This window comes from Grampus griseus (genome assembly GCF_964374135.1).
Source record: "Grampus griseus genome assembly, chromosome: 9".
In the NCBI taxonomy this organism is placed as follows: Eukaryota; Metazoa; Chordata; class Mammalia; order Artiodactyla; family Delphinidae; genus Grampus; species Grampus griseus.
Window position 1 is genome coordinate 15,772,586 of NC_139003.1, and position 22,417 is coordinate 15,795,002.

At 39.3% G+C, this 22,417-nt stretch overlaps 1 protein-coding gene across 2 annotated transcripts in view; it reads left to right on the forward strand.

The window, feature by feature from the left end:
• The window catches only part of DGKI (diacylglycerol kinase iota), a gene marked incomplete at both ends in the record, with an annotated part of 452,324 nt that overhangs the window by 270,240 nt on the left and 159,667 nt on the right, over window positions 1-22,417 (forward strand). For both annotated transcript variants that reach the window (XM_082662462.1, XM_082662463.1), the window contains 2 exons: window positions 2,121-2,194; window positions 3,638-3,749. In XM_082662462.1, coding sequence (XP_082518588.1) covers window positions 2,121-2,194; window positions 3,638-3,749 — 186 coding nt within the window. The remainder of the gene's footprint in view (window positions 1-2,120; window positions 2,195-3,637; window positions 3,750-22,417) is intronic.

Sequence of the window (22,417 nt, forward strand, 5' to 3'; positions counted from 1 at the left end):
AAGTCTGAACAATTCTGATTCAGTCCTAGGTCTATCTTTATGAGGTATATGACTTTGGGGGAAGCATTCAACCTTTCAGAAGAGTTCTCTCTCCTCATCTGTAAAGCAGGCATAACAACATATGCATTTGAAGCAACAGTTACTGACCATTGTGCTGTGACACAAGGATATTTCTACAACGACATCATTGTATGTTTCCTGAGTGTGAGATGAAAAGGATGGGGGGTTAGAGCAATTAGATGTACACATAACAGCAGACCATCTTATCTTTGCCACAGGGTGAAGTCAGTATTTCCAAGGTAATAGTTAATAATCTCTCACATGAATGCTACACACACACTGACACACACACACACACACACACACACACCCAGAGGACAGTAATGAAAACCTACATACAGCATTATTTTGTTCTGCTTCACATGTGTTCTTCTTCTTGTTTTGATTCATCAGTGTGTGAGCTTGTACACAGGAAGATATTTTGTATGTACATATTTTCCTTTGTGTGTTTGAAGTAAGGAAAAAGTTGAAAACGGCCGCTCTAAAGAGTTGTAAAGTTTAAATGCAATAATATATAAGAAAATTTTGTAAAACTCAATACATTGTAAGGTGCCCATCCTCACAGAATTCGATGAGTTTCCAGAATCGCTGATGAGTTTTTCAGGAGGAGAAAGTAGAAAATTTTTTTAGAAAATGAATTCTAAGTACAATAATATTAAGTATAATTTTTTTCTGTAATGCAACAATACTGCTTTGCATGCTTTTGATGTATCACATGCTATTTTTAAAAAGTTCAGTTGCTTTCAACACTCAATTTTGATCATTTAAGATGTCTACATTTTTTCTTCACTGGTAGAGCCATCTATCAACTCATTTTAAGTCCTTAAATTGGGAGACCTCATGTTTATTTAAGTATCTGAGAGTGTTGTAAAAACACCTTCAGTCAATGTCCAGAATTTGATTCCTATCTAAAAAACGTTTGAAAATACTTTGTTTATTTAGGATTGTAAGATTTCCCAGGAACAATTTTTGAGAATGCTCATGAAAAAAAAATTAGGCTGTGTTAAGATCAGCTGGGAGGAGAATGAGACAACCTTGACCACTAGCAGAGTCATTTTACCTGGATTGAAACTCCCTCTGAAGCCATCCTTAGAAATTAGCAGGGAGCTTAGGAATGCTTTACCCTCTCTTCAGCAGAGAAGACAGTGGGGGAAATTCTGTGATGAGTGTGTGAGGAGAGCAAATATAAAAGCAGGCTTTATACCTTTGACATTGAGAGGCCTACAGTCATGACTAGACTGTTCCTCTTTTGGCATTTGTCACCAGTGGGAAATGAGAAAGGGAAACGAAACCCCTTTCTTTGATTAGTCAGATGATGCTCTTGAGGAAAGTACTAACTGGTGAGGGAAGCCACACACACACAGGTATTGAGGCCAAGCCACCCTGAGGCTCTTGAAACCCAGGGTCACGGCCAGGTTCAATAAAGCGGTTTATCGCAGAAGACCGGTCACAGTCTGTAAGAGATTAAATTGATAAGAGCAGATCACTAATTAGCGATTGCTAATACTAATTTATAACAGATACTTTTAAAAGCATGCAGGGTATATTCCTTTTAAACAGCGTTCAAAATATTATGTCGAATATTTTCAAAATAAAAATTATCTCAGAAAGCAAATAAAATAAATGGTCACATTCACGACTATTGTTTGAATCAGATGACTTTGGTAGAGATTGCTACTGCCTCAACTTGAGGATTCATCCTTTTTATTCTTTTAAACGTTTATAAATTTTCTAATGTTGATACTACAAGCCAACTTACGCTATCCAATAATAATCCAAGGTTAAGAGTGATGATCGTTCCTTTGATTGTGAGACCAGAGAAAAATCATTCTGGTCAAATGGCAGCTTTGTTTTTACATTAAATCAAAACAAATCCAAGCCCAGAACCCTGGGTCTGGGAAAGTTATAATCAGAATAAAGTTTCAATCATAGTAATGGGCATCCACTTCAGCAGAGACAGGGACAAGGGGAAGACCATGGTACGTGCTGTTGTCACCCTAGTTGTCTTTCAGACTTGAGCCTACTTCAGAATCCTTGCTTTTTTGCTTTGATTGTTGCAGTGTGATGGAACAGATCTCACCCCAAAGATTCAGGAACTGAAGTTCCAGTGTATAGTATTTTTAAATATACCCAGGTAAGCTCTGTTCATATTGTTTCCTTGGTTTGATGTGAACTCCATTTGACTTAAGGTTTTCTGCTTTCATTATAGAGAATTTCCAGGTACAAACAATGAAAAACAGTTATTTTAATGGCTTATTAAGGGTTTTCGAGTCTGATAATTTTGTTCTCCTACTTGGTTTGTTTAGTGTTCTCTGTGGTACTTTTGTGTTTATGTGATACGGCACGCATGGTGTATACTTACCCACCCTTAAGAAGCCCAGGCAGCCCTCTGGACTGGAACATTTTAATGTAATTCTCAATTACTGACGCCTTCCATCCCCTCACCCCTCACCCAGGAATGATAGACTTGAACAAATCCCTGTTCTCAGTTTCCCAAAAGCTATTAGGCAACCATCCAGCCTGATTTCAGCATGGAATTCATTCAGAATAATTGCCAGATGATTACTTTGAAAAAATAGGATCAATTAGAGGAGCATTTTCTAGCCAGGATGTCAGCTCTCTGTGGTGCTATTATATACCTCAGGAGAAAGGGATATTTAAGATTAACTAGTCTCAAAATAAGCATGTATCTCAGTGACATCAAATTAGATTCTAGGCTCCGAAGCCAAGATTTTGAAAGGGGTTGGATCTATGACCCTTTGTTATTTGCAAACCAGACAACTCAGACACAAAAATCCATGAGCAAGTTCTGTTTAGACTGAATTTAGTTGAAATGAGGATTGTGAGTAAATCTATGGCTAGGAAAATATGTCTCCTGATTACTTTTGGCAGTGCTCAACGTAGCCCCTTACATCCTGTTCCGGAAGTATTTTCATTTTAGTTGTCGAAGTAGAAGGCCTAGTAGATTCTCAGGAAACGTTGTTTATTAGCAATAACAATGCTCTTCTCTTTTTCTTCTTGCTCCTCCCCCATCCCCCCTCTGGATTTTGCTTCCTCCACTTTTTAACTTCCTTGATTTCCCCTTCCCTTTCTAATCTCACATCTTTGTCTCATCCGTTTTTCACTCCTTCTGTCCGCTTCAGTTACCTTTCCTTCGTCCTGGGGTACTTATTGCCTTCTTTCTGTGTATATTATTGATGCTTACCCACCTCAGTTCCATTTCCCTTTCCTATTGGCATGTATATGTCTCCCTCCAAGACCAAGTTCTGAAACCACCTATTGATAACTCATGGTATGTGATAAAAAGTAAGCATTTGTGAATTACAGAGTGAGACATGTTGATAAATAATTAGGAGAAAGTTGGGCTCCACGGGATGCTTTTGTTGTAAAATTTTGCCCCATTTTCATAAATTGATACTTGGAGGTGATAAATTCATTTTCTTTTTTATTGGGAGGTGTGAACCAAGAGTAGAAAGATGTGTGAAATAAACATCGGGTCGAACTATAAATTAATCCCCAATGATAATCATGGGAAGACTGGAGCAAATTTCATTCTGTTTTTACTCTTCTCTTGCAGATATTGTGCTGGCACAATGCCTTGGGGGAACCCAGGAGATCACCATGACTTTGAACCTCAGCGTCATGACGATGGTTATATTGAAGTCATTGGATTCACCATGGCCTCTCTGGTGGGCAATGCATCTATGTTATTGAAGTGTAATGTGCTTTAGTCAGAGTTAGACTTTACTATTCATTTTATAGGACCTTGGTATAATGTTCTTTCCTGGCTTGTCAACTCACAAACTGTATGCAATGTAGAGTTGCCAGGGGAAGACAAAAACAAAAAGTAATTCTTCACGTCACTAAAAAAATTGATGCATATTTTTTGTTTAAACTTCAAAGATAAATGAATATTATGTGTTAATTATCCTGATGAATTTTCTACCAGAATGAAGTGGAAAGTTTTCATGCTAATTAAAAAACATTATGCCACAGACATATCCTAGCATTGATGCAGAAACCTTGCCATTTGATACTTTTTTGGTTTGCTGAGTACTTGAGTGCTTAGATAATAAGGAAAGTGGTCATTTGCATTCATCTCCATCTTGCCTGCTTAAGCATAAGATGGGCGTCTCCCTTATCACAAAATACCCGAATATAGAAAAACATCATTGTTGTGACGTTAGTGAATATTCAGTTGCACAGTATCGAGATCACCTTGCATTTTAATTTTGTTTGCTGGCATTGAAAAAGTAAACGTATAGTATAAGGTCAGTTTCAAGCAGGTTTTAGCCATGTGTTTCAACTTATTATTGAATGATGAGGAAACCAATTAAAAAGTTTGCTTATCATTGTATCCGGTGTAAATCAGGCCACACTATCAGTTTGTAAAGCAAATTAAAATAAAGCTTCTACTTGCACTTGGCTAGCACTTGGTTTGGGCCATACCTTATGCCTCAAGGCAAGAAGGTTGTATTTCTTGTCCTGAACAACCCAAAACAACTCTTTTTCACTCACCTTGTGGATTCCAAACGACTTTTCCTCCATCACCTCGAATTAGTGAGATTTAACAGAATACCCTACTGTGATTATGGCAAGAATGTCCATTGCCTGAGATGGTGATGTTGCTTGTTACATGTGCCATGTCTACAATGAAATGGCCATTAGGTGTAAAAGATTGCTCTAGGATTGATCTAATTTCCAGAGTTGTAGCACATGTATAGCTCTTTCTCTCCAAAGGTCTTTATGCTAACTATAGGTAAAGACCCGGCCAAGAGAAAATAGGAATAAGCCCAGGTAGGGTATGTGCCAGGGAGAATTCTTGGAGGTTCCCAAGACAAACCTGGACACATGTGTTTTACTCATTCATTTATTCACTAATCCAGTGACCGTGTATTGAATGTTTACCGTGTGTGAGAGCTTCCTAGTCCTGGCCATGTGGTAGAAGGCTGTCAGGGAATGTCTAAGAGAAGATGATCCCTTACCTAGGCTTGGGAGGGCAGGGAGAATATTAAGACACTTTCCCATTGCTCTCAAGATCAAAATCTAAATCTTTATCACAAAATTGAGTTTCTCTCTGATTCTCCATCCTTTCCCACTGCCCTCTTTGTTTTCTAGCTCTTTGCCTGTCAAGTCAAGTATCGCTTTGGACATCCCTTGCTCCTTTTGTACCACAGGGACACTGCATATGCTGCCTCTCTCTCAAATGTTCTTTACCCCTTCATCTTCTATAACTTCTCAGTCTGTATGTGTGTCAGATTCTCTTTACAGTCTTTTTTTGGTTTGAGTTGTTTCTGCTTACAATTATATAATTAAAGTCTGAACAAGAAGGATATGGCAGAGTGAAACTGGGTAATTAGAGGAGAATTTCATGGAGGGGCTCTTTACAAATAGTGCACTAGGTTTATGAGAAGCAACAATGGATGGTGTTGTATTCCTGAGCTAAAGGTGCAAAGGCAGGGAAGCAGTCAGTTGTACCAGAAAGAGAACTATTTGGGAAAGACCACCTGTTAGGAGTAGTATTTGCTAAGTGAAAGCAGCCATCCTGTGCCAGCCTGGCAGGGAGAGGGTCAGGGACATCAATACAATTCCTGCCCTCCAGATCTTCTGCCATTGTCTCCCTCTGGAGAAGCCTAATGGAAGCCGGAGGACAAGGGGGCCATTAATACAGTCTAAATGGGTCAGTTTCACAGACAAAAAGGAGCGCAGGGAAGGGGTGGAGTGCTGGGTGGGAGTGGCAGATGGTCGGTATCCATCACTCCAGTGTATCTCTGGTACACAGCAGCGAGCCTGATACCTGTAATTGTCAACGAGTAAATGTGACAGGATGAATGAATTTTGCCAGGAGAAGAAGAATGGACTTGGCATTCTGGAAAAAGGGAAATTCACATACACTTGGTAGTATTAGAGCCCACAGTCCTCTGTGGAGACTACAGTTAGTCTTATGTAGCATAAAGGTAGATGAAGTGAGAGTGATGTAGGTGATGCTGGACAGGAAGACAGGAGTGACATCACAAAGTGCATTATAGAAGTTATCTAGGAGTTTTGACTTTGAGGAATTAGTAAAGTGTGTTTTTTTTTATTTAAAAAAATTTTATAACGTCTTTATTGGAGTAGAATTGCTTTACAATGGTGTGTTAGTTTCTGCTGGATCAAAAAGTGAATCAGCTATACGTATACATATATCCCCATATCCCTTCCCTCTTGCATCTTCCTATCTCACCCCTCTAGGTGGTCACAAAGCACCGAGCTGATCTCCCTGTGCTATGCGGCTGCTTCCCACTAACTATCTGTTTTACATTTGGTAGTGTATATATGTCCATGCCACTCTCTCACTTTGTACCAGCTTACCCGTCCCCCTCCCCGTGTCCTCAAGTCCATTCTCTACATCTGCGTTTTTATTACTGTCCTGCCCCTGGGTTCATCAGAACCATATATTTTTTACAGTCCATATATATGTGTTAGCATATGATATTTGTTTTTCTCTTTCTGACTGACTTCACTCATATGACTGACTCTAGGTCCATCCGTCTCACTACAAATAACTCAATTTCATCTTTTTTTTTTTTTTTTTTTTTTTGGGGACCATGAGCAAATTTTATTGTGCTGGGAACAAGGGAAGGAAACAGGATTTACAGAAATAAGATGACATTGCTTCTTCCAAGACATTCTAAATCAAACAAAAGTATAGCCAGCCAGACATATAAGCATCTAACTACACTATATAATATATGGCAAAATTAAATGACTGTCAAATAGACACAAAAAAATGGGAGCACGTTGTTTTGACTGGGATGATTGCAAAAGGGAGATGGGGATCAGCCTTGAAGGATGAGAAAATATTATTAGGTGGAAAACAGAAAAGAGCCTTCATAAAATTGGAAGGGGGAAAGGGCCTCTTTGCTGAGCCCCTGCCATGCTAGCTAGCCCTGTGCTTAGTGAATTACAAAGAGATGTGAAATAGGTCATCTGATACTGTGTACCAGAGAGGCAGTCATTTACTCCCCCATCTTACAAATGAGAAAGCTGAGGCTCAGTGTGACTTACGTCACACAGCTAGCACATGGCAGAGACTGGGTTTCATGGCAGGTCTGTTGCACATAACTTTGTGCCTCAGTACAGTTTCTGCTAGTGTGATGACTCCATATTCTTGTTTTTTTCTTCTCTGCTGCTTCCCAGGAGGGATTAAATTACCTAATAAATGAGTAAGGTTTTGTGACCTGTGAATCGGAAAAACGTAAGGGATCTGAGTGGGAAAATCTTAATCGCCGCTGCCCTGCTATTTCTTTTTTTTTTTTTTTTAAACATCTTTATTGGAGCATAATTGCTTTACAATGGTATGTTAGTTTCAGCTTCACAACAAAATGAATCAGTTATATATATACATATGTTCCCATATCTCTTCCCGCTTGCGTCACCCTCCCTCCCACCCTCCCTATCCCACCCCTCCAGGCGGTCACACAGCACCGAGCTGATCTCCCTGTGCTATGCGGCTGCTTCCCACTAGCTATCTACCTTACGTTTGGTAGTGTATACATGTCCATGCCTCTTTATTGCTTTGTCACCGTTTACCCTTCCCCCTCCCCATAGCCTCAAGTCCATTCTCTAGTAAGTCTGTGTCTTTATTCCTGTTTCACCCCTAGGTTTTTCATGACATTTTTTTTTCTTAAATTCCATATATATGTGTTAGCATACGGTATTTGTCTCTCTCTTTCTGACTTACTTCACTCTGTATGACAGACTCTAGGTCTATCCAACTCATTACAAATAGCTCAATTTCGTCTCTTTTTATGGCTGAGTAATACTCCATTGTATATATGTGCCACATCTTCTTTATCCATTCATCCGATGATGGACACTTAGGTTGTTTCCATCTCTGGGCTATTGTAAATACAGCTGCAATGAACATTTTGGTACATGACTCTTTTTGAATTATGGTTTTCTCAGGGTATATGCCCAGTAGTGGGATTGCTGGGTCATATGGTAGTTCTATTTGTAGCTTTTTAAGGAACCTCCATACTGTTCTCCACAGTGGCTGTATCAATTTACATTCCCACCAACAGTGTAAGAGGGTTCCCTTTTCTCCACACCCTCTCCAGCATTTATTGTTTCTAGATTTTTTGATGATGGCCATTCTGACTGGTGTGAGATGATATCTCATTGTAGTTTTGATTTGCATTTCTCTAATGATTAGTGATGTTGAACATTCTTTCATGTGTTTGTTGGCACTCTGTATATCTTCTTTGGAGAAATGTCTATTTAGGTCTTCTGCCCATTTTTGGATTGGGTTGTTTGTTCTTTTGTTATTAAGCTGCATGAGCTGCTTATAAATTTTGGAGATTAATCCTTTGTCAGTTGCTTCATTTGCAAATATTTTCTCCCATTCTGAGGGTTGTCTTTTGGTCTTCTTTATGGTTTCCTTTGCTGCGCAAAAGCTTTTAAGTTTCATTAGGTCCCATTTGTTTACTTTTGTTTTTATTTCCATTTCTCTAGGAGGTGGGTCAAAAAGGATCTTGCTGTGATTTATGTCATAGAGTGTTCTGCCTATGTTTTCCTCTAAGAGTTTGATAGTTTCTGGCCTTACATTTAGGTCTTTAATCCATTTTGAGCTTATTTTTGTGTATGGTGTTAGGGAGTGATCTAATCTCATACTTTTACATGTAGCTGTCCAGTTTTCCCAGCACCACTTATTGAATAGGCTGTCCTTTCTCCACTGTACATTTCTGCCTCCTTTGTCAAAGATAAGGTGACCATATGTGCGTGGGTTTACCTCTGGGCTTTCTATCCTGTTCCATTGATCTATATTTCTGTTTTTGTGCCAGTACCATACTTTCTTGATTACTGTAGCTTTGTAGTATAGTCTGAAGTCAGGAAGCCTGATTCCTCCAGCTCCATTTTTCGTTCTCAAAATTGCTTTGGCTATTCGGGGTCTTTTGTGTTTCCATACAAATTGTGAGATTTTTTGTTCTAGTTCTGTGAAAAATGCCAGTGGTAGTTTCATAGGGATTGCATTGAATCTGTAGATTGCTTTGGGTAATATAGTCATTTTCATAATGTTGATTCTTCCAATCCAAGAACATGGTATATCTCTCCATCTATTTGTATCATTTTTAATTTCTTTCATCAGTGTCTTATAATTTTCTGCATACAGGTCTTTTGTCTCCTTAGGTAGGTTTATTCCTAGGTATTTTATTCTTTTTGTTGCAATGGTAAATGGGAGTGTTTTCTTGATTTCACTTTCAGATTTTTCATCCTTAGTGTATAGGAATGCCAGAGATTTCTGTGCATTAATTTTGTATCCTGCTACTTTACCAAATTCATTGATTAGCTCTAGTAGTTTTCTGGTAGCATCTTTAGGGTTCTGTATGTATAGTATCATGTCATCTGCAAACAGTGACAGCTTTACTTCTTCTTTTCCGATTTGGATTCCTTTTATTTCCTTTTCTTCTCTGATTGCTGTGGCTAAAACTTCCGAAACTATGTTGAATAAGAGTGGTGAGAGTGGGCAACCTTGTCTTGTTCCTGATCTTAGTGGAAATGCTTTCAGTTTTTCACCATTGAGGACGATGTTGGCTGTGGGTTTGTCATATGTGGCCTTTATTATGTTGAGGAAAGTTCCCTCTATGCCTACTTTCTGCAGGGTTTTTATCATAAATGGGTGTTGAATTTTGTCAAAAGCTTTCTCTGCATCTATTGAGATGATCATATGGTTTTTCTCCTTCAATTTGTTAATATGGTGTATCACGTTGATTGATTTGCGTATATTGAAGAATCCTTGCATTCCTGGAATAAACCCCACTTGATCATGGTGTATGATCCTTTTAATGTGCCGTTGGATTCTGTTTGCTAGTATTTTGTTGAAGATTTTTGCATCATGTTCATCAGTGATATTGGCCTGTAGTTTTCTTTCTTTGTGACATCCTTGTCTGGTTTTGGTATCAGGGTGATGGTGGCCTCGTAGAATGAGTTGGGGAGTGTTCCTCCCTCTGCTATATTTTGGAAGAGTCTGAGAAGGATAGGTGGTAGCTCTTCTCTAAATGTTTGATAGAATTCGCCTGTGAAGCCATCTGGTCCTGGGCTTTTGCTTGTTGGAAGATTTTTAATCACAGTTTCAATTTCAGTGCTTGTGATTGGTCTGTTCATATTTTCTATTTCTTCCTGATTCAGTCTTGGCAGGTTGTGCCTTTCTAAGAATTTGTCCATTTCTTCCAGGTTGTCCATTTTATTGGCATAGAGTTGCTTGTAGTAATCTCTCATGATCTTTTGTATTTCTGCAGTGTCAGTCATTACTTCTCCTTTTTCATTTCTAATTCTATTGATTTGAGTCTTCTCCCTTTTTTTCTTGATGAGTCTGGCTAATGGTTTATCAATTTTGTTTATCCTTTCAAAGAACCAGCTTTTAGTTTTATTGATCTTTGCTATCGTTTCCTTCATTTCCTTTTCATTTATATCTGATCTGATTTTTATGATTTCTTTCCTCCTGCTAACTTTGGGGTTTTTTTGTTCTTCTTTCTCTAATTGCTTTAGGTGCAAGGTTAGGTTGTTTATTCGAGATGTTTCCTGTTTCTTAAGGTAAGATTGTATTGCTATAAACTTCCCTCTTAGAACTGCTTTTGCTGCATCCCATAGATTTTGAGTCGTCGTGTCTCCATTGTCATTTGTTTCTAGGTATTTTTTGATTTCCCCTTTGATTTCTTCAGTGATCACTTCGTTATTAAGTAGTGTATTGTTTAGCCTCCATGTGTTTGTATTTTTTACCGATCTTCTCCTGTGATTGATATCGAGTCTCATAGCGTTGTGGTCGGAAAAGATACTTGATACAATTTCAATTTTCTTAAATTTACCAAGGCTTGATTTGTGACCCAAGATATGATCTATCCTGGAGAATGTTCCATGAGCACTTGAGAAAAATGTGTATTCTGTTGTTTTTGGATGGAATGTCCTATAAATATCAATTAACTCCATCTCATTTAATGTATCATTTAAAGCTTGTGTTTCCTTATTTATTTTCATTTTGGATGATCTGTCCATTGGTGCAAGTGGGGTGTTAAAGTCCCCTACTATGAATGTGTTACTGTCGATTTCCCCTTTTATGGTTGTCAGTATTTGCCTTATGTATTGAGGTGCACCTATGTTGGGTGCATAAATATTTACAATTGTTATATCTTCCTCTTGGATCGATCCCTTGATCATTATGTAGTGTCCTTCTTTGTCTCTTCTAATAGTCTTTGTTTTAAAGTCTATTTTGTCTGATATGAGAATTGCTACTCCAGCTTTCTTTTGGTTTCCATTTGCATGAAATACCTTTTTCCATCCCCTTACTTTCAGTCTGTATGTGTCTCTAGGTCTGAAGTGGGTCTCTTGTAGACAGCAAATATATGGGTCTTGTTTTTGTATCCATTCAGCCAATCTGTGTCTTTTGGTGGGAGCATTTAGTCCATTTACATTTAAGGTAATTATCGATATGTGTGTTCCCATTCCCATTTTCTTAATTGTTTTGGGTTTGTTATTGTAGGTCTTTTCCTTCTTTTGTGTTTCTTGCCTAGAGAAGTTCCTTTAGCAGTTGTTGTAGAGCTGGTTTGGTGGTGCTGAACTCTCTCAGCTTTTGCTTGTCTCTAAAGGTTTTAATTTCTCCATCAAATCTGAATGAGATCCTTGCTGGGTAGAGTAATCTTGGTTGCAGGTTTTTCTCCTTCAACACTTTCAATATGTCCTGCCAGTCCCTCCTGGCTTGCAGAGTTTCTGCTGAAAGATCAGCTGTTAACCTTTTGGGGATTCCCTTGTGTGTTATTTGTTGTTTTTCCCTTGCTGCTTTTAATATGTTTTCTTTGTATTTAATTTTTGACAGTTTGATTAATATGTGTCTTGGCGTATTTCTCCTTGGATTTATCCTGTATGGGACTCTCTGTGCTTCCTGGACTTGATTAACTATTTCCTTTCCCATATTAGGGAAGTTTTCAACTATAATCTCTTCAAATATTTTCTCAGTCCCTTTCTTTTTCTCTTCTTCTTCTGGAACCCCTATAATTCGAATGTTGGTACGTTTAATGTTGTCCCAGAGGTCTCTGAGACTGTCCTCAGTTCTTTTCATTCTTTTTTCTTTATTCTGCTCTGCAGTAGCTATTTCCACTATTTTATCTTCCAGGTCACTTATCCGTTCTTCTGCCTCAGTTATTCTGCTATTGATCCCATCTAGAGTACTTTTAATTTCATTTATTGTGTTGTTCATCGTTGCTTGTTTCATCTTTAGTTCTTCTAGGTCCTTGTTAACTGATTCTTGCATTTTGTCCATTCTATTGTCCATTCTATCTCCAAGATTTCGGATCAACCTTACTATCATTATTCTGAATTCTTTTTCAGGTAGACTGCCTATTTCCTCTTCATTTGTTAGGTCTGATGGGTTTTTATCTTGCTCCTTCATCTGCGGTGTGTTTTTCTGTCTTTTCATTTTGCTTATCTTACTGTGTTTGGGGTCTCCTTTTTTGCAGGCTGAAGGTTCGTAGTTCCTGTTGTTTTTTGTGTCTGTCCCCAGTGGCTAAGGTTGGTTCAGTGGGTTGTGTAGGCTTCCTGGTGGAGGGTACTAGTGCCTGTGTTCTGGTGGATGAGGCTAGATCTTGTCTTTCTGGTGGGCAGGTCCACGTCTGGTGGTGTGTTTGGGGGTGTCTGTAGACTTATTATGATTTTGGGCCGCCTCTCTGCTAATGGGTGGGGTTGTGTTCCTGTCTTGCTAGTTGTTTGGCATAGGATGTCCAGCACTGTAGCTTGCTGGTCCTTGAGTGAAGCTGGGTGCTGGCGTTGAGATGGAGATCTCTCGGAAATTTTTGCTGTTTGATATTATGTGCAGCTGGGAGGTCTCTTGTGGATCAGTGTCCTGAAGTTGGCTCTCCCACCTCAGAGGCACAGCACTGACTCCTGGCTGCAGCACCAAGAGCCTTTCATCCACAGGGCTCCTTAATTTGGGATGATTGGTTGTCTATTCAGGTATTCCACAGATGCAGGGTATATCAAGTTGATTGTGGAGCTTTAATCCGCTGCTTCTGAGGCTGCTGGGAGAGATTTCCCTTTCTCTTCTTTGTTCTCACAGCTCCCAGGGGCTCAGCTTTGGATTTAGCCCCGCCTGTGCGTGTAGGTCGCCGGAGGGCGTCTGTTCTTTGCTCAGACAGGACGGGGTTAAAGGAGCTGCTGATTCGGAGGCTCTGGCTCACTCAGGCCCGGGGGTAGGGAGGGGCACGGAGTGTGGGGCGGGCCTGCGGCGGCAGAGGCTGGCGAGACGTTGCAGCCTGAGGCGCGCCTGTGCGTTCTCCCGGGGGAGTTGTCCCTGGATCCCGGGACCCTGGCAGTGGCAGGCTGCACAGGCTCCCCGGAAGGGCGTGTGGCTAGTGACCTGTGTTCGCACACAGGCCTCCCGGTGGCGGCAGCAGCGGCCCTAGCGTCTCATGTCTGTCTCTGGGCTCCGCACTTTTAGCCGCGGCTCGCGCCCGTCCCTGGAGCTCTCTCAAGCAGCGTTCTTAATCCCCTCTCCTCGTGCACCAGGAAACAAAGAGGGACGTAAAAGTCTCTTGCCCCTTCGGCAGTTCCAGACTTCTCCCCGGACTCTCTCCCGGCCAGCCGCGGTGCACTAACGCCCTGCAGGCTGTGTTCACGCCGCCAACCTCAGTCCTCTCCCGGCGCTCCGACAAAAGCCGGAGCCTCAGCTCCCAGTCCCGCCCGCCCCGGCGGGCGAGCAGACAAGCCTCTCGGCTGGCGAGTTCCGGTCGGCCGGATCCTCTGCGCTGGAATTTGTCCGCTTTGCCCTCCGCACCCCTGTTGCTGTGCTCTCCTCCGCGGCTCCCAAGCTCCCCCACTCCGCCTCCCGAAGCCTCCACCCGCGAAGGGGCTTCCTAGTGTGTGGACACCTTTCCTCCTTCACAGCTCTCTCCCGCTGGTGCAGGACCCGTCCCTATCCTTTTGTCTCTGTTTAGTTTTTTCTTTTGCCCTAACCAGGTACGTGGGGGGTTTCTTGCCTTTTGGGAGGTCTGAGGTCCTCTGCCAGCATTCAGCAGATGCTCTGTAGGAGTTGTTCCACGCGTAGATGTATTTCTGGTGTATCTGTGGGGAGGAACGTGATCTCCGCGTCTTACTCTTCCGCCATCTTCCCGGAAGTCTCTCAATTTCATTTTTAATGACTAATATTTCATTGTATATATGTGCCACATCTTCTTTATCTATTCATCTGTCAATGGACACTTAGGTTGATTCCATGTCCTGGCTATTGTAAATAGTGCTGCAATGAACATTGTGGTACATGACCCTTTTTGAATTATGGTTTTCTCAGGGTATATGCCCAGTAGTGGGATTGCTGGATCATATAGTAGTTCGACTTTTAGTTTTTTAAGGAACCTCCATATTGTTCTCCATAGTGGCTGTATCAATTTACATCCCCACCAACAGTGCAAGAGGGTTACCTTTTCTCCACACCCTCTCCATCATTTATTGTTTGTAGATTTTTTGATGATGGCCATTCGGACTGGTGTGAGGTGATACCTCACTGTAGTTTTGATTTGCATTTCTCTAATGATTAGTGATGCTGAGCATCTTTTCATGTGTCTGTTGGCAATCTGTATATCTTCTTTGCAGAAATGTCTGTTTAGATCATCTGCCTATTTTTGGATTGGATTATTTGTTTTTTTGATATTGAGCTGCATAAACTGCTTGTATATTTTGGAGGTTAATCCTTTGTCAGTTGCTCCGTTTGCAAATATTTTCTCCCATTCTGAGGGTTGTCTTTTCATCTTGTTTCTGGTTTCCTTTGCGGTGCAAAAGCTTTGAAGTTTCATTAGGTCCCATTTATTTATTTTTGTTTTTATTTACCTTTCTCTAGCAGGTGGGTCAAAAAGGATCTTGCTGTGATTTATGTCTTAGAGTGTTCTGCCTATGTTTTTCTCTAAGAGTTTGATAGTGTCTGGCCTTACATTTAGGCCTTTAATCCATTTTGAGTTTATTTTTGTGTATGGTGTTAGGGAGTGTTCTAATTTCATTCTTTTACATGTAGCTGTCCAGTTTTCCCAGCACCAGTTATTGAAGAGGCTGTCCTTTCACCATTGTATATTATTGCCTCCTTTATCAAAGTTAAGGTGACCATATGTGCGTGGGTTTATCTCTGGGCTTTCTATCCTGTTCCATTGATCTGTATTTCTGTTTTTGTGCCAGTACCATACTGTCTTGATTACTGTAGCTTTGTAGTATAGTCTGAAGTCAAGGATCCTGATTCCTCCAGCTCATTTTTCTTTCTCAAGATTGCTTTGGCTATTTGGGGTCTTTTTTGTTTCCATACAAATTGTGAAATTTTTTGTTGTAGTTCTGTGAAAAATGCCATTGGTAGTTTGATAGAGATTGCACTGAATCTGTAAATTGCTTTGGGTAGTATAGTCATTTTCACAATGTTTATTCTTCCAATCCAAGAACATGGTATATCTCTCCATCTATTTGTATCATCTTTAATTTCTTTCATCACTGTCTTACAGTTTTCTGTATACAGGTCTTTCGTCTCCTTAGGTAGGTTTATTCCTACATATTTTATTCTTTTTGTTGCAGTTGTAAATGGGAGTGTTTCCTTAATTTCTCTTTCCGATTTTTCATCATTAGTGTATAGAATTGCAAGAGATTTCTATGCATTACGTTTGTATCCTGCTACTTTACCAGATTCATTGATTAGCTCTAGTCGTTTTCTGGTAGCATCTTTAGGATTCTCTATGTATAGTATCATGTCATCTGCAAACAGTGACAGCTTTACTTCTTTTCCGAATTGGATTCCTTTTATTTCTTCTCTGATTGCTGTGGCTAAAACTTCCAGAACTGTATTGAATAGTAGTGGTGAGAGTGGGCAACCTTGTCTTGTTCCTGATCTTAGTGGAAATGGTTTCAGTTTTTCACCATTGAGAGTGATGTTAGCTGTGGGTTTGTCATATATGGCATTTTTAATCTTGAGGTAAGTTCCCTCTATGCCTACTTTCTGGAGGATTTTTATCATAAATGGGTGTTGAATTTTGTCAAAAGCCTTTTCTGCATCTGTTGAGATTATCATATGGTTTTTCTCCTTCAATTTGTTAATATGGTGTATCACATTGATTGATTTGTGTACCTTGAAGAATCCTTGCATTCCTGGAATAAACCCCACTTGATCATGGTGTATGATCCTTTTAATGTGCTGTTGGATTCTGTTTGCTAATATTTTGTTGAGGATTTTTGCATCTGTGTTCATCCGTGATATTGGCCTGTAGTTTTCTTTTTTTGTGACATCTTTGTCTGGTTTTGGTATCAGGGTGATGGTGGCCTCGTAGAAAGAGTTTAGGAGTGTTCCTCCCTCTGCTGTATTTTGGAAGAGTTTGAGAAAGATAGGTGTTAGCTCTTCTCTAAATGTTTGATAGAATTCGCCTGTGAAGCCATCTGGTCCTGGGCTTTTATTTGTTGGAAGAATTTTAATCACAGTTTCAATTTCAGTGCTTGTGATTGGTCTGTTTATATTTTCTGTTTCTTCCTGGTTCAGTCTCGGAAGGTTGTGCTTTTCTTAGAATTTGTCCATTTCTTCCAGGTTGTCCATTTTATTGGCATATAGTTGTGTGTAGTAATCTCTCATGATTCTTTGTATTTCAGCAGTCAGTTGTTACTTCTCCTTTTTCATTTCTAATGCTATTGAGTCTTTTCCCTTTTTTTCTTGATGAGTCTGGCTAATGGTTTATCACTTTTGTTTATCTTCTCAAAGAACCAGCTTTTAGTTTTATTGATCTTTGCTATCATTTCCTTCATTTCTTTTTCATTTATTTCTTATCTGATCTTTATGTTTTCTTTCTTTCTGCTAACTTTGGGTTTTTTTGTTCTTTCTCTAATTGCTTTAGGTTTAAGTTTGGGTTGTTTATTTGAGATTTTTCTTTTTTCTTGAGGTAGGATTGTATTGCTATAAACTTCCCTCTTAAAACTGCTTTTGCTGCATCCCGTAGGTTTTGGGTCATCGTGTTTTCACTGCCATTTGTTTCTAGGTATTTTTTGATTTCCCCTTTGATTTCTTCAGTTATCTCTTGGTTGTTTAGTAGTGTATTGTTTAGCCTCCATGTGTTTGTATTTTTTACAGATTTTTTCCTGTAATTGATATCTAGTCTTATAGTGTTGTGGCCAGAAAAGATACTTGATATGATTTCAATTTTCTTAAATTTACCAAGGCTTGATTTGTGACCCAAAATATGAACTATCCTGGAGAATGTTCCATGAGCACTTGAGAAGAAAGTGTATTCTGTTGATTTTGGATGGAATGTCCTCTAAATATCAATTACGTCCATCTTGTTTAATGTGTAATTTATAGCTTGTGTTTCCTTATTTATTTTCTTTTTGGATGATTTGTCCATTGGTGAAAGTGGGGTGTTAAAGTCCCCTACTATTATGGTACTACTGTCCATTTCCCCCTTTATGGCTGTTAGCATTTACCTTATGTATTAAGGTGCTCCTGTGTTGGGTGCATAAATATTTACAATTGCTATATCTTCTTCTTGGATTGATCCCTTGATCATTATGTAGTGTCCTTCTTTGTCTCTTGTAATAGTCTTTATTTTAAAGTCTATTCTGTCTGATATGATATTGGCTACTCCAGCTTTATTTGATTTCAATTTGCATGGAATATCTTTTTCCATCCCCTCACTTTCAGTCTGTACATATTCCTAGGTCTGAAGTGGGTCTCTTGTAGGCAGCATATATACAAGTCTTGTTTTTGTATCCATTCAGCCAGTCTGTGTCTTTTGGTTGGAGCATTTAATCCATTTACATTTAAGGTCATTATCAATACATATGTTCCTATTACCATTTTCTTAATTGTTTTGGGTTTGTTTTTTTTTTAGTTCTTTTCCTTCTCTTGTGTTTCCTGCCTAGAGAAGTTCCTTTAGCATTTGTTGAAAAGCTGGTTTGGTGGTGATGAATTCTCTTAGCTTTTGCTTGTCTGTAAAGATTTTCATTTCTCCATCAAATCCGAATGAGATCCTTGCTGGGTACAGTAATCTTGATTGTAGGTTTTACCCTTTCATCACTTTCAATATGTCCTGCCACACCCTTCTGGCTTGCAGAATTTCTCCTGGAAGAGCAGCTGTTAACCTTATGGGGATTCCCTTGTATGTTATTTGTTGGTTTTCCCTTGCTGCTTTTAATATTTTTTCTTTGTATTTAATTTTTGATAGTTTGATTAATATATGTCTTGGTGTGTTTCTCCTTTGAATTATCCTGTATGGGACTCTCTGTGCTTCCTGGACTTGATTGACTATTTCCTTTCCCATATTAGGGAAGTTTTCAACTATAATCTCTTAAAATATTTTCGCAGTCCCTTTATTTTTTTCTTCTTCTGGGACCCCTATAATTTGAATGTTTGTGCATGTAATGTTGTCCCACAGGTCTCTGAGACTGTCCTCAATTCTTTGCATTCTTTTTTCTTTATTCTGCTCTGTGTTAGTTATTTCCACTATTTTATCTTCCACGTCACTTATGCTTTCTTCTGTCTCAGTTATTCTGCTATTGATTCCTTCTAGAGAATTTTTAATTTCATTTATTGTGTTGATTATCATCATTGTTTGTTTGCTCCATAGTTCTTCTAGGTCCTTGTTAAATGTTTCTTGTATTTTCTCCATTGTATTTCCAAGATTTTGGATCATCTTTACTGTCATTACTCGGAATTCTTTTTCAGGTAGACTGACTATTTTCTCTTCATTTTTTTGGTCTGGTGGGTTTTTACCTTGCTCCTTCATCTGCTGTGTATTTCTGTGTCTTCTCATTTTGCTTAACTTACTGTGTTTGGGGTCTCCTTTTCGCAGACTGCAGGTTTGTAGTTGCTGTTGTTTCTGGTGTCTGCTCCCAGTGGGTAAGGTTGGTTCAATGGGTTGTGTAGGCTTCCTGGTGGAGGGGACTGGTGCCTGTGTTCTGATGGATGAGGCTGGATCGTGTCTTTCTGGTGGGCAGCACTGCGTCCGGTGGTGTGTTTTTCAGTGTCTGTGAACTTATTGTGATTTTAGGCAATCTCTCTGATAATGGGTGTGGTTGTGTTCCTGTCTTGCTAGTTGTTTGGCATGGGGTGTCTAGCACTGGAGCTTGGTGGTCATTGAGTGGAGCTGGGTCTTAGCGTTGAGACCGAGATCTCTGGGAGTGCTCTTGCCAACTGATATTACAAGGGGCTGGGAGGTCTCTGGTGGACCAGTGTCCTGAACTCGGCTCTCCCACCTCAGAGGCTCAGGCCTGACACCTGGCTGGAGCACCAAGACCCTGTCAGCCACATGGCTGGGTCATCCTGGAGAAGATGGACTGAAGCCAGGAGAAAGCTAGAGGATGGGAGACCTGTCAGAAGGCTTGTTTGATGAAATCAGGCAAGGTTGGTGGCATTCTGTACCCAGGCTCTACTCGCAAAGGGGAAAGGGGTGCCTCGGGAAGCCGAGCACGTGCTTCCACCTAAAGTGTGTTTTAAGAATAAATACTTGTTATGGGAAAAGTTCAGTGTAAAAACAGGCAGTATATTGGACCCTAACGCACCATCCCTTAGCCTCTGTAATTATCAGTTCATGGACAATTTTATTTCTGTCACCAGCTATGATCTCCTCTCATATTATTTTGAAGTAAATCCCAGATATTATATCATTTTACCCATGAAATTTTCTGAATGTGTTTTTTAAAAGGTAAGATTTTCTTTTATGGATACAATCACAAAATGTTATCTCAAAAATTAAAATAATAGCTTCTGAATATCACTAAATACTCAGTATTCAAATTTTTAGTTGTCTTGCAGATGTCATTTGTTTTCTTATGCTCTGTTTGTTTTCATCAGGATTCAAATAAAATGCATTCACTGTGATTGGCTGGTATGACACTTAAGTCTCTGTAGGTTCCCACCCATCTCTCTCTCTCTCTCTTTCTCTCTCTCTCTCTCTCTCTCTCTCTCTCTCTCTCTCTTTCCCTTCATTTATTTATTAAAGAAACCAGGCTATTTGTCCTGTACTGTGCTGATAACATCCCCAAAGTCTCAATGACGTGTTCTTCTCTCTTCCCTGTTTCCACTAAGTTGATATTTGGATATAGATTCATCAGACACATTTTTTCCCAGATCTCTTTTGTAAGTAGTGTTTTATTCTTCCAAGAGAGGATATGAAATGTCCCATTCTCTCTCTCTCTCTCTCTCTCTCTCTGGTTAACAGTCTTTGACGATCAATGTCTGCATCCAGGAATCATCAGTGGTTGCAAAATTGTGATATTCTACTTCTATCCTTCATTTATTAACTGGAATATGTCTCTAAAGAGAAATTTTTTTCTATTCCTACTATTTTGTTACTTAGTTATACAGTTTGTTTCAGAGAAGCAGGATAAATGGTTCTTTTATATATACATTTTCAAAATAATAAGTTAGTTCACTAGCATCTTTTGATGGTGACTGTGGTTTGGAAGTGGCATCCAATTTTGGGAACTACTCCCATGAAGAGTTTGCGTCTGTATACCCTCCCCTTGAATCTAGGTGGGCTTACAAATACTTGGCAAATAGAGTACAGTGGAATTGATGCTGTGTAACTTTTGAGACTGGATCATTAAATGCCATGCAGCATATGGAAAATATGGGCAATATTGATGGTCTCTAATTAACAGGAGTTTTGTAAATTCAAGGTAATACTTATTTAAAATGTCTCACTGCTCTCATTCATTCAATGTCGGTCATGAATATGTATTGAATAGTTGTTGAATCCACAAATACTTATTGAATCCATAAATGACACTCTGCTAGGTAAAATGGTTACAAAATGAACCAGTAGAAAATCTGTGTCCTCAGGATGCCCACAGTTCATGTTGTGGGGAGAGATGAAGAAAGAAATGAGCAATAACAGTCTGACACAAATTCTAGGAGAAAGGCATGTGTGACGATGGAAAGGAGAACCGTATTTACAAACTGGGGAGATCAGCAAAAATTTCACAGAGGAGGCAGGAGTCTCTATGGGTGAGATGACCAAGTGGCTGTTCCCCTAGAGGGATCAGCCTAAGAGGGCCTGGAAACCAGGAGAACTACTAGTGGTGGCTCAGAGTGATGATACAAATGGTGAATAAAGGGCAGAAAGGGTTGGGTTTTTATAATTTGTTGTTTTAACTGTTATGGGGAGGTTGCAGCAGATGGCATGAGACAGGATCAGATTTGTTGCTCAGAAAAGTTATCTGGATGTCAGTGTGAAAGGTGACCAGAATCTTAACTTCTGGAGACAGACGGACAAATCAGGACATTGGTACCAAAGTCCAGGTGAAGAGATGAGGAGATCCGAAAGCCTGAAGAAAGACAGTGGTGATGAAGATAGAAGGGGTTGGTGAATTCAAGAGTTATTAATACGGACTTATTGTGAAGGGTGAGAAAGGAGTATCAGTGAATGCTGGGTGGCCAGCATAGGCAAAGGGTGAATATATTATATGTGATAGAAAATATAAAAGAAAGGTAATAGTGTCAAAAAATGAACTCTGTTTTATATAAGTTAAAATTGAAACCCCTGTGAGACATCTAAGAAGATATAGAAATGCGCAGTTTGAAATATATGTTTAGAGCTCAGGAGATCCCTCTAGGTCAGGAGAGAATATTTAGGGGGGTCTATCAAATCCTTTTCTCTCCCATCCCATCATTAGTAGGAAAAGGAGGAAAATAATAGATGGGAGTTGGTGTAGAGAAAATGGAATAGTAAAATTATTAAATGTAGATAATACTGCACAATTTTGAACATCCATGTTCTTTAAATAATATTGCTTCATATTCATACACATCTTACCTTCCTATCCATATAGCAGACACTATTGTATTTTTTTTTACTCAATAATGAAAGCACTTTATTTTCAGTCCTTGAAACTATTATGTTTCTAAGAAGGTAAATTATTTGAAAACTCACACATCTGTGTAAGATGATTATATAAACAGAAGAGTGTAGTTATTTGGGTAAAAGTGTATGTATTTTTGTGTATTTAAAATATTCAGAGTGGTGCTTTAAGAGAGAGTTGAAATAGAATTACTAGAATGGGAGAAAATATTGTTTCTTTTAGACTTTATCTTGTAATTGCACATTTCAAAGCAGAAGTATTCAATTCATTTTACTGGTTGAAATGCATTCCTATTAATTAAGATGATTCTTCATTGGGTGCTTGGTAACCTGATTAGCTTTTTGGATTCTACACAGACCATAATCAGACCCTATAAGCTGTATTTACTTCTGCCACAATTTTCTGCCATTACAGTTGTAAAGGGCCTTTCATGTTGAGTCTGTTTCTAAGTAATCTAAAACTTTTCAAGACAGTTGAAAGCATTATTCAGATGGAGGAATTGGGAGCCTAATTTGCTATGTGG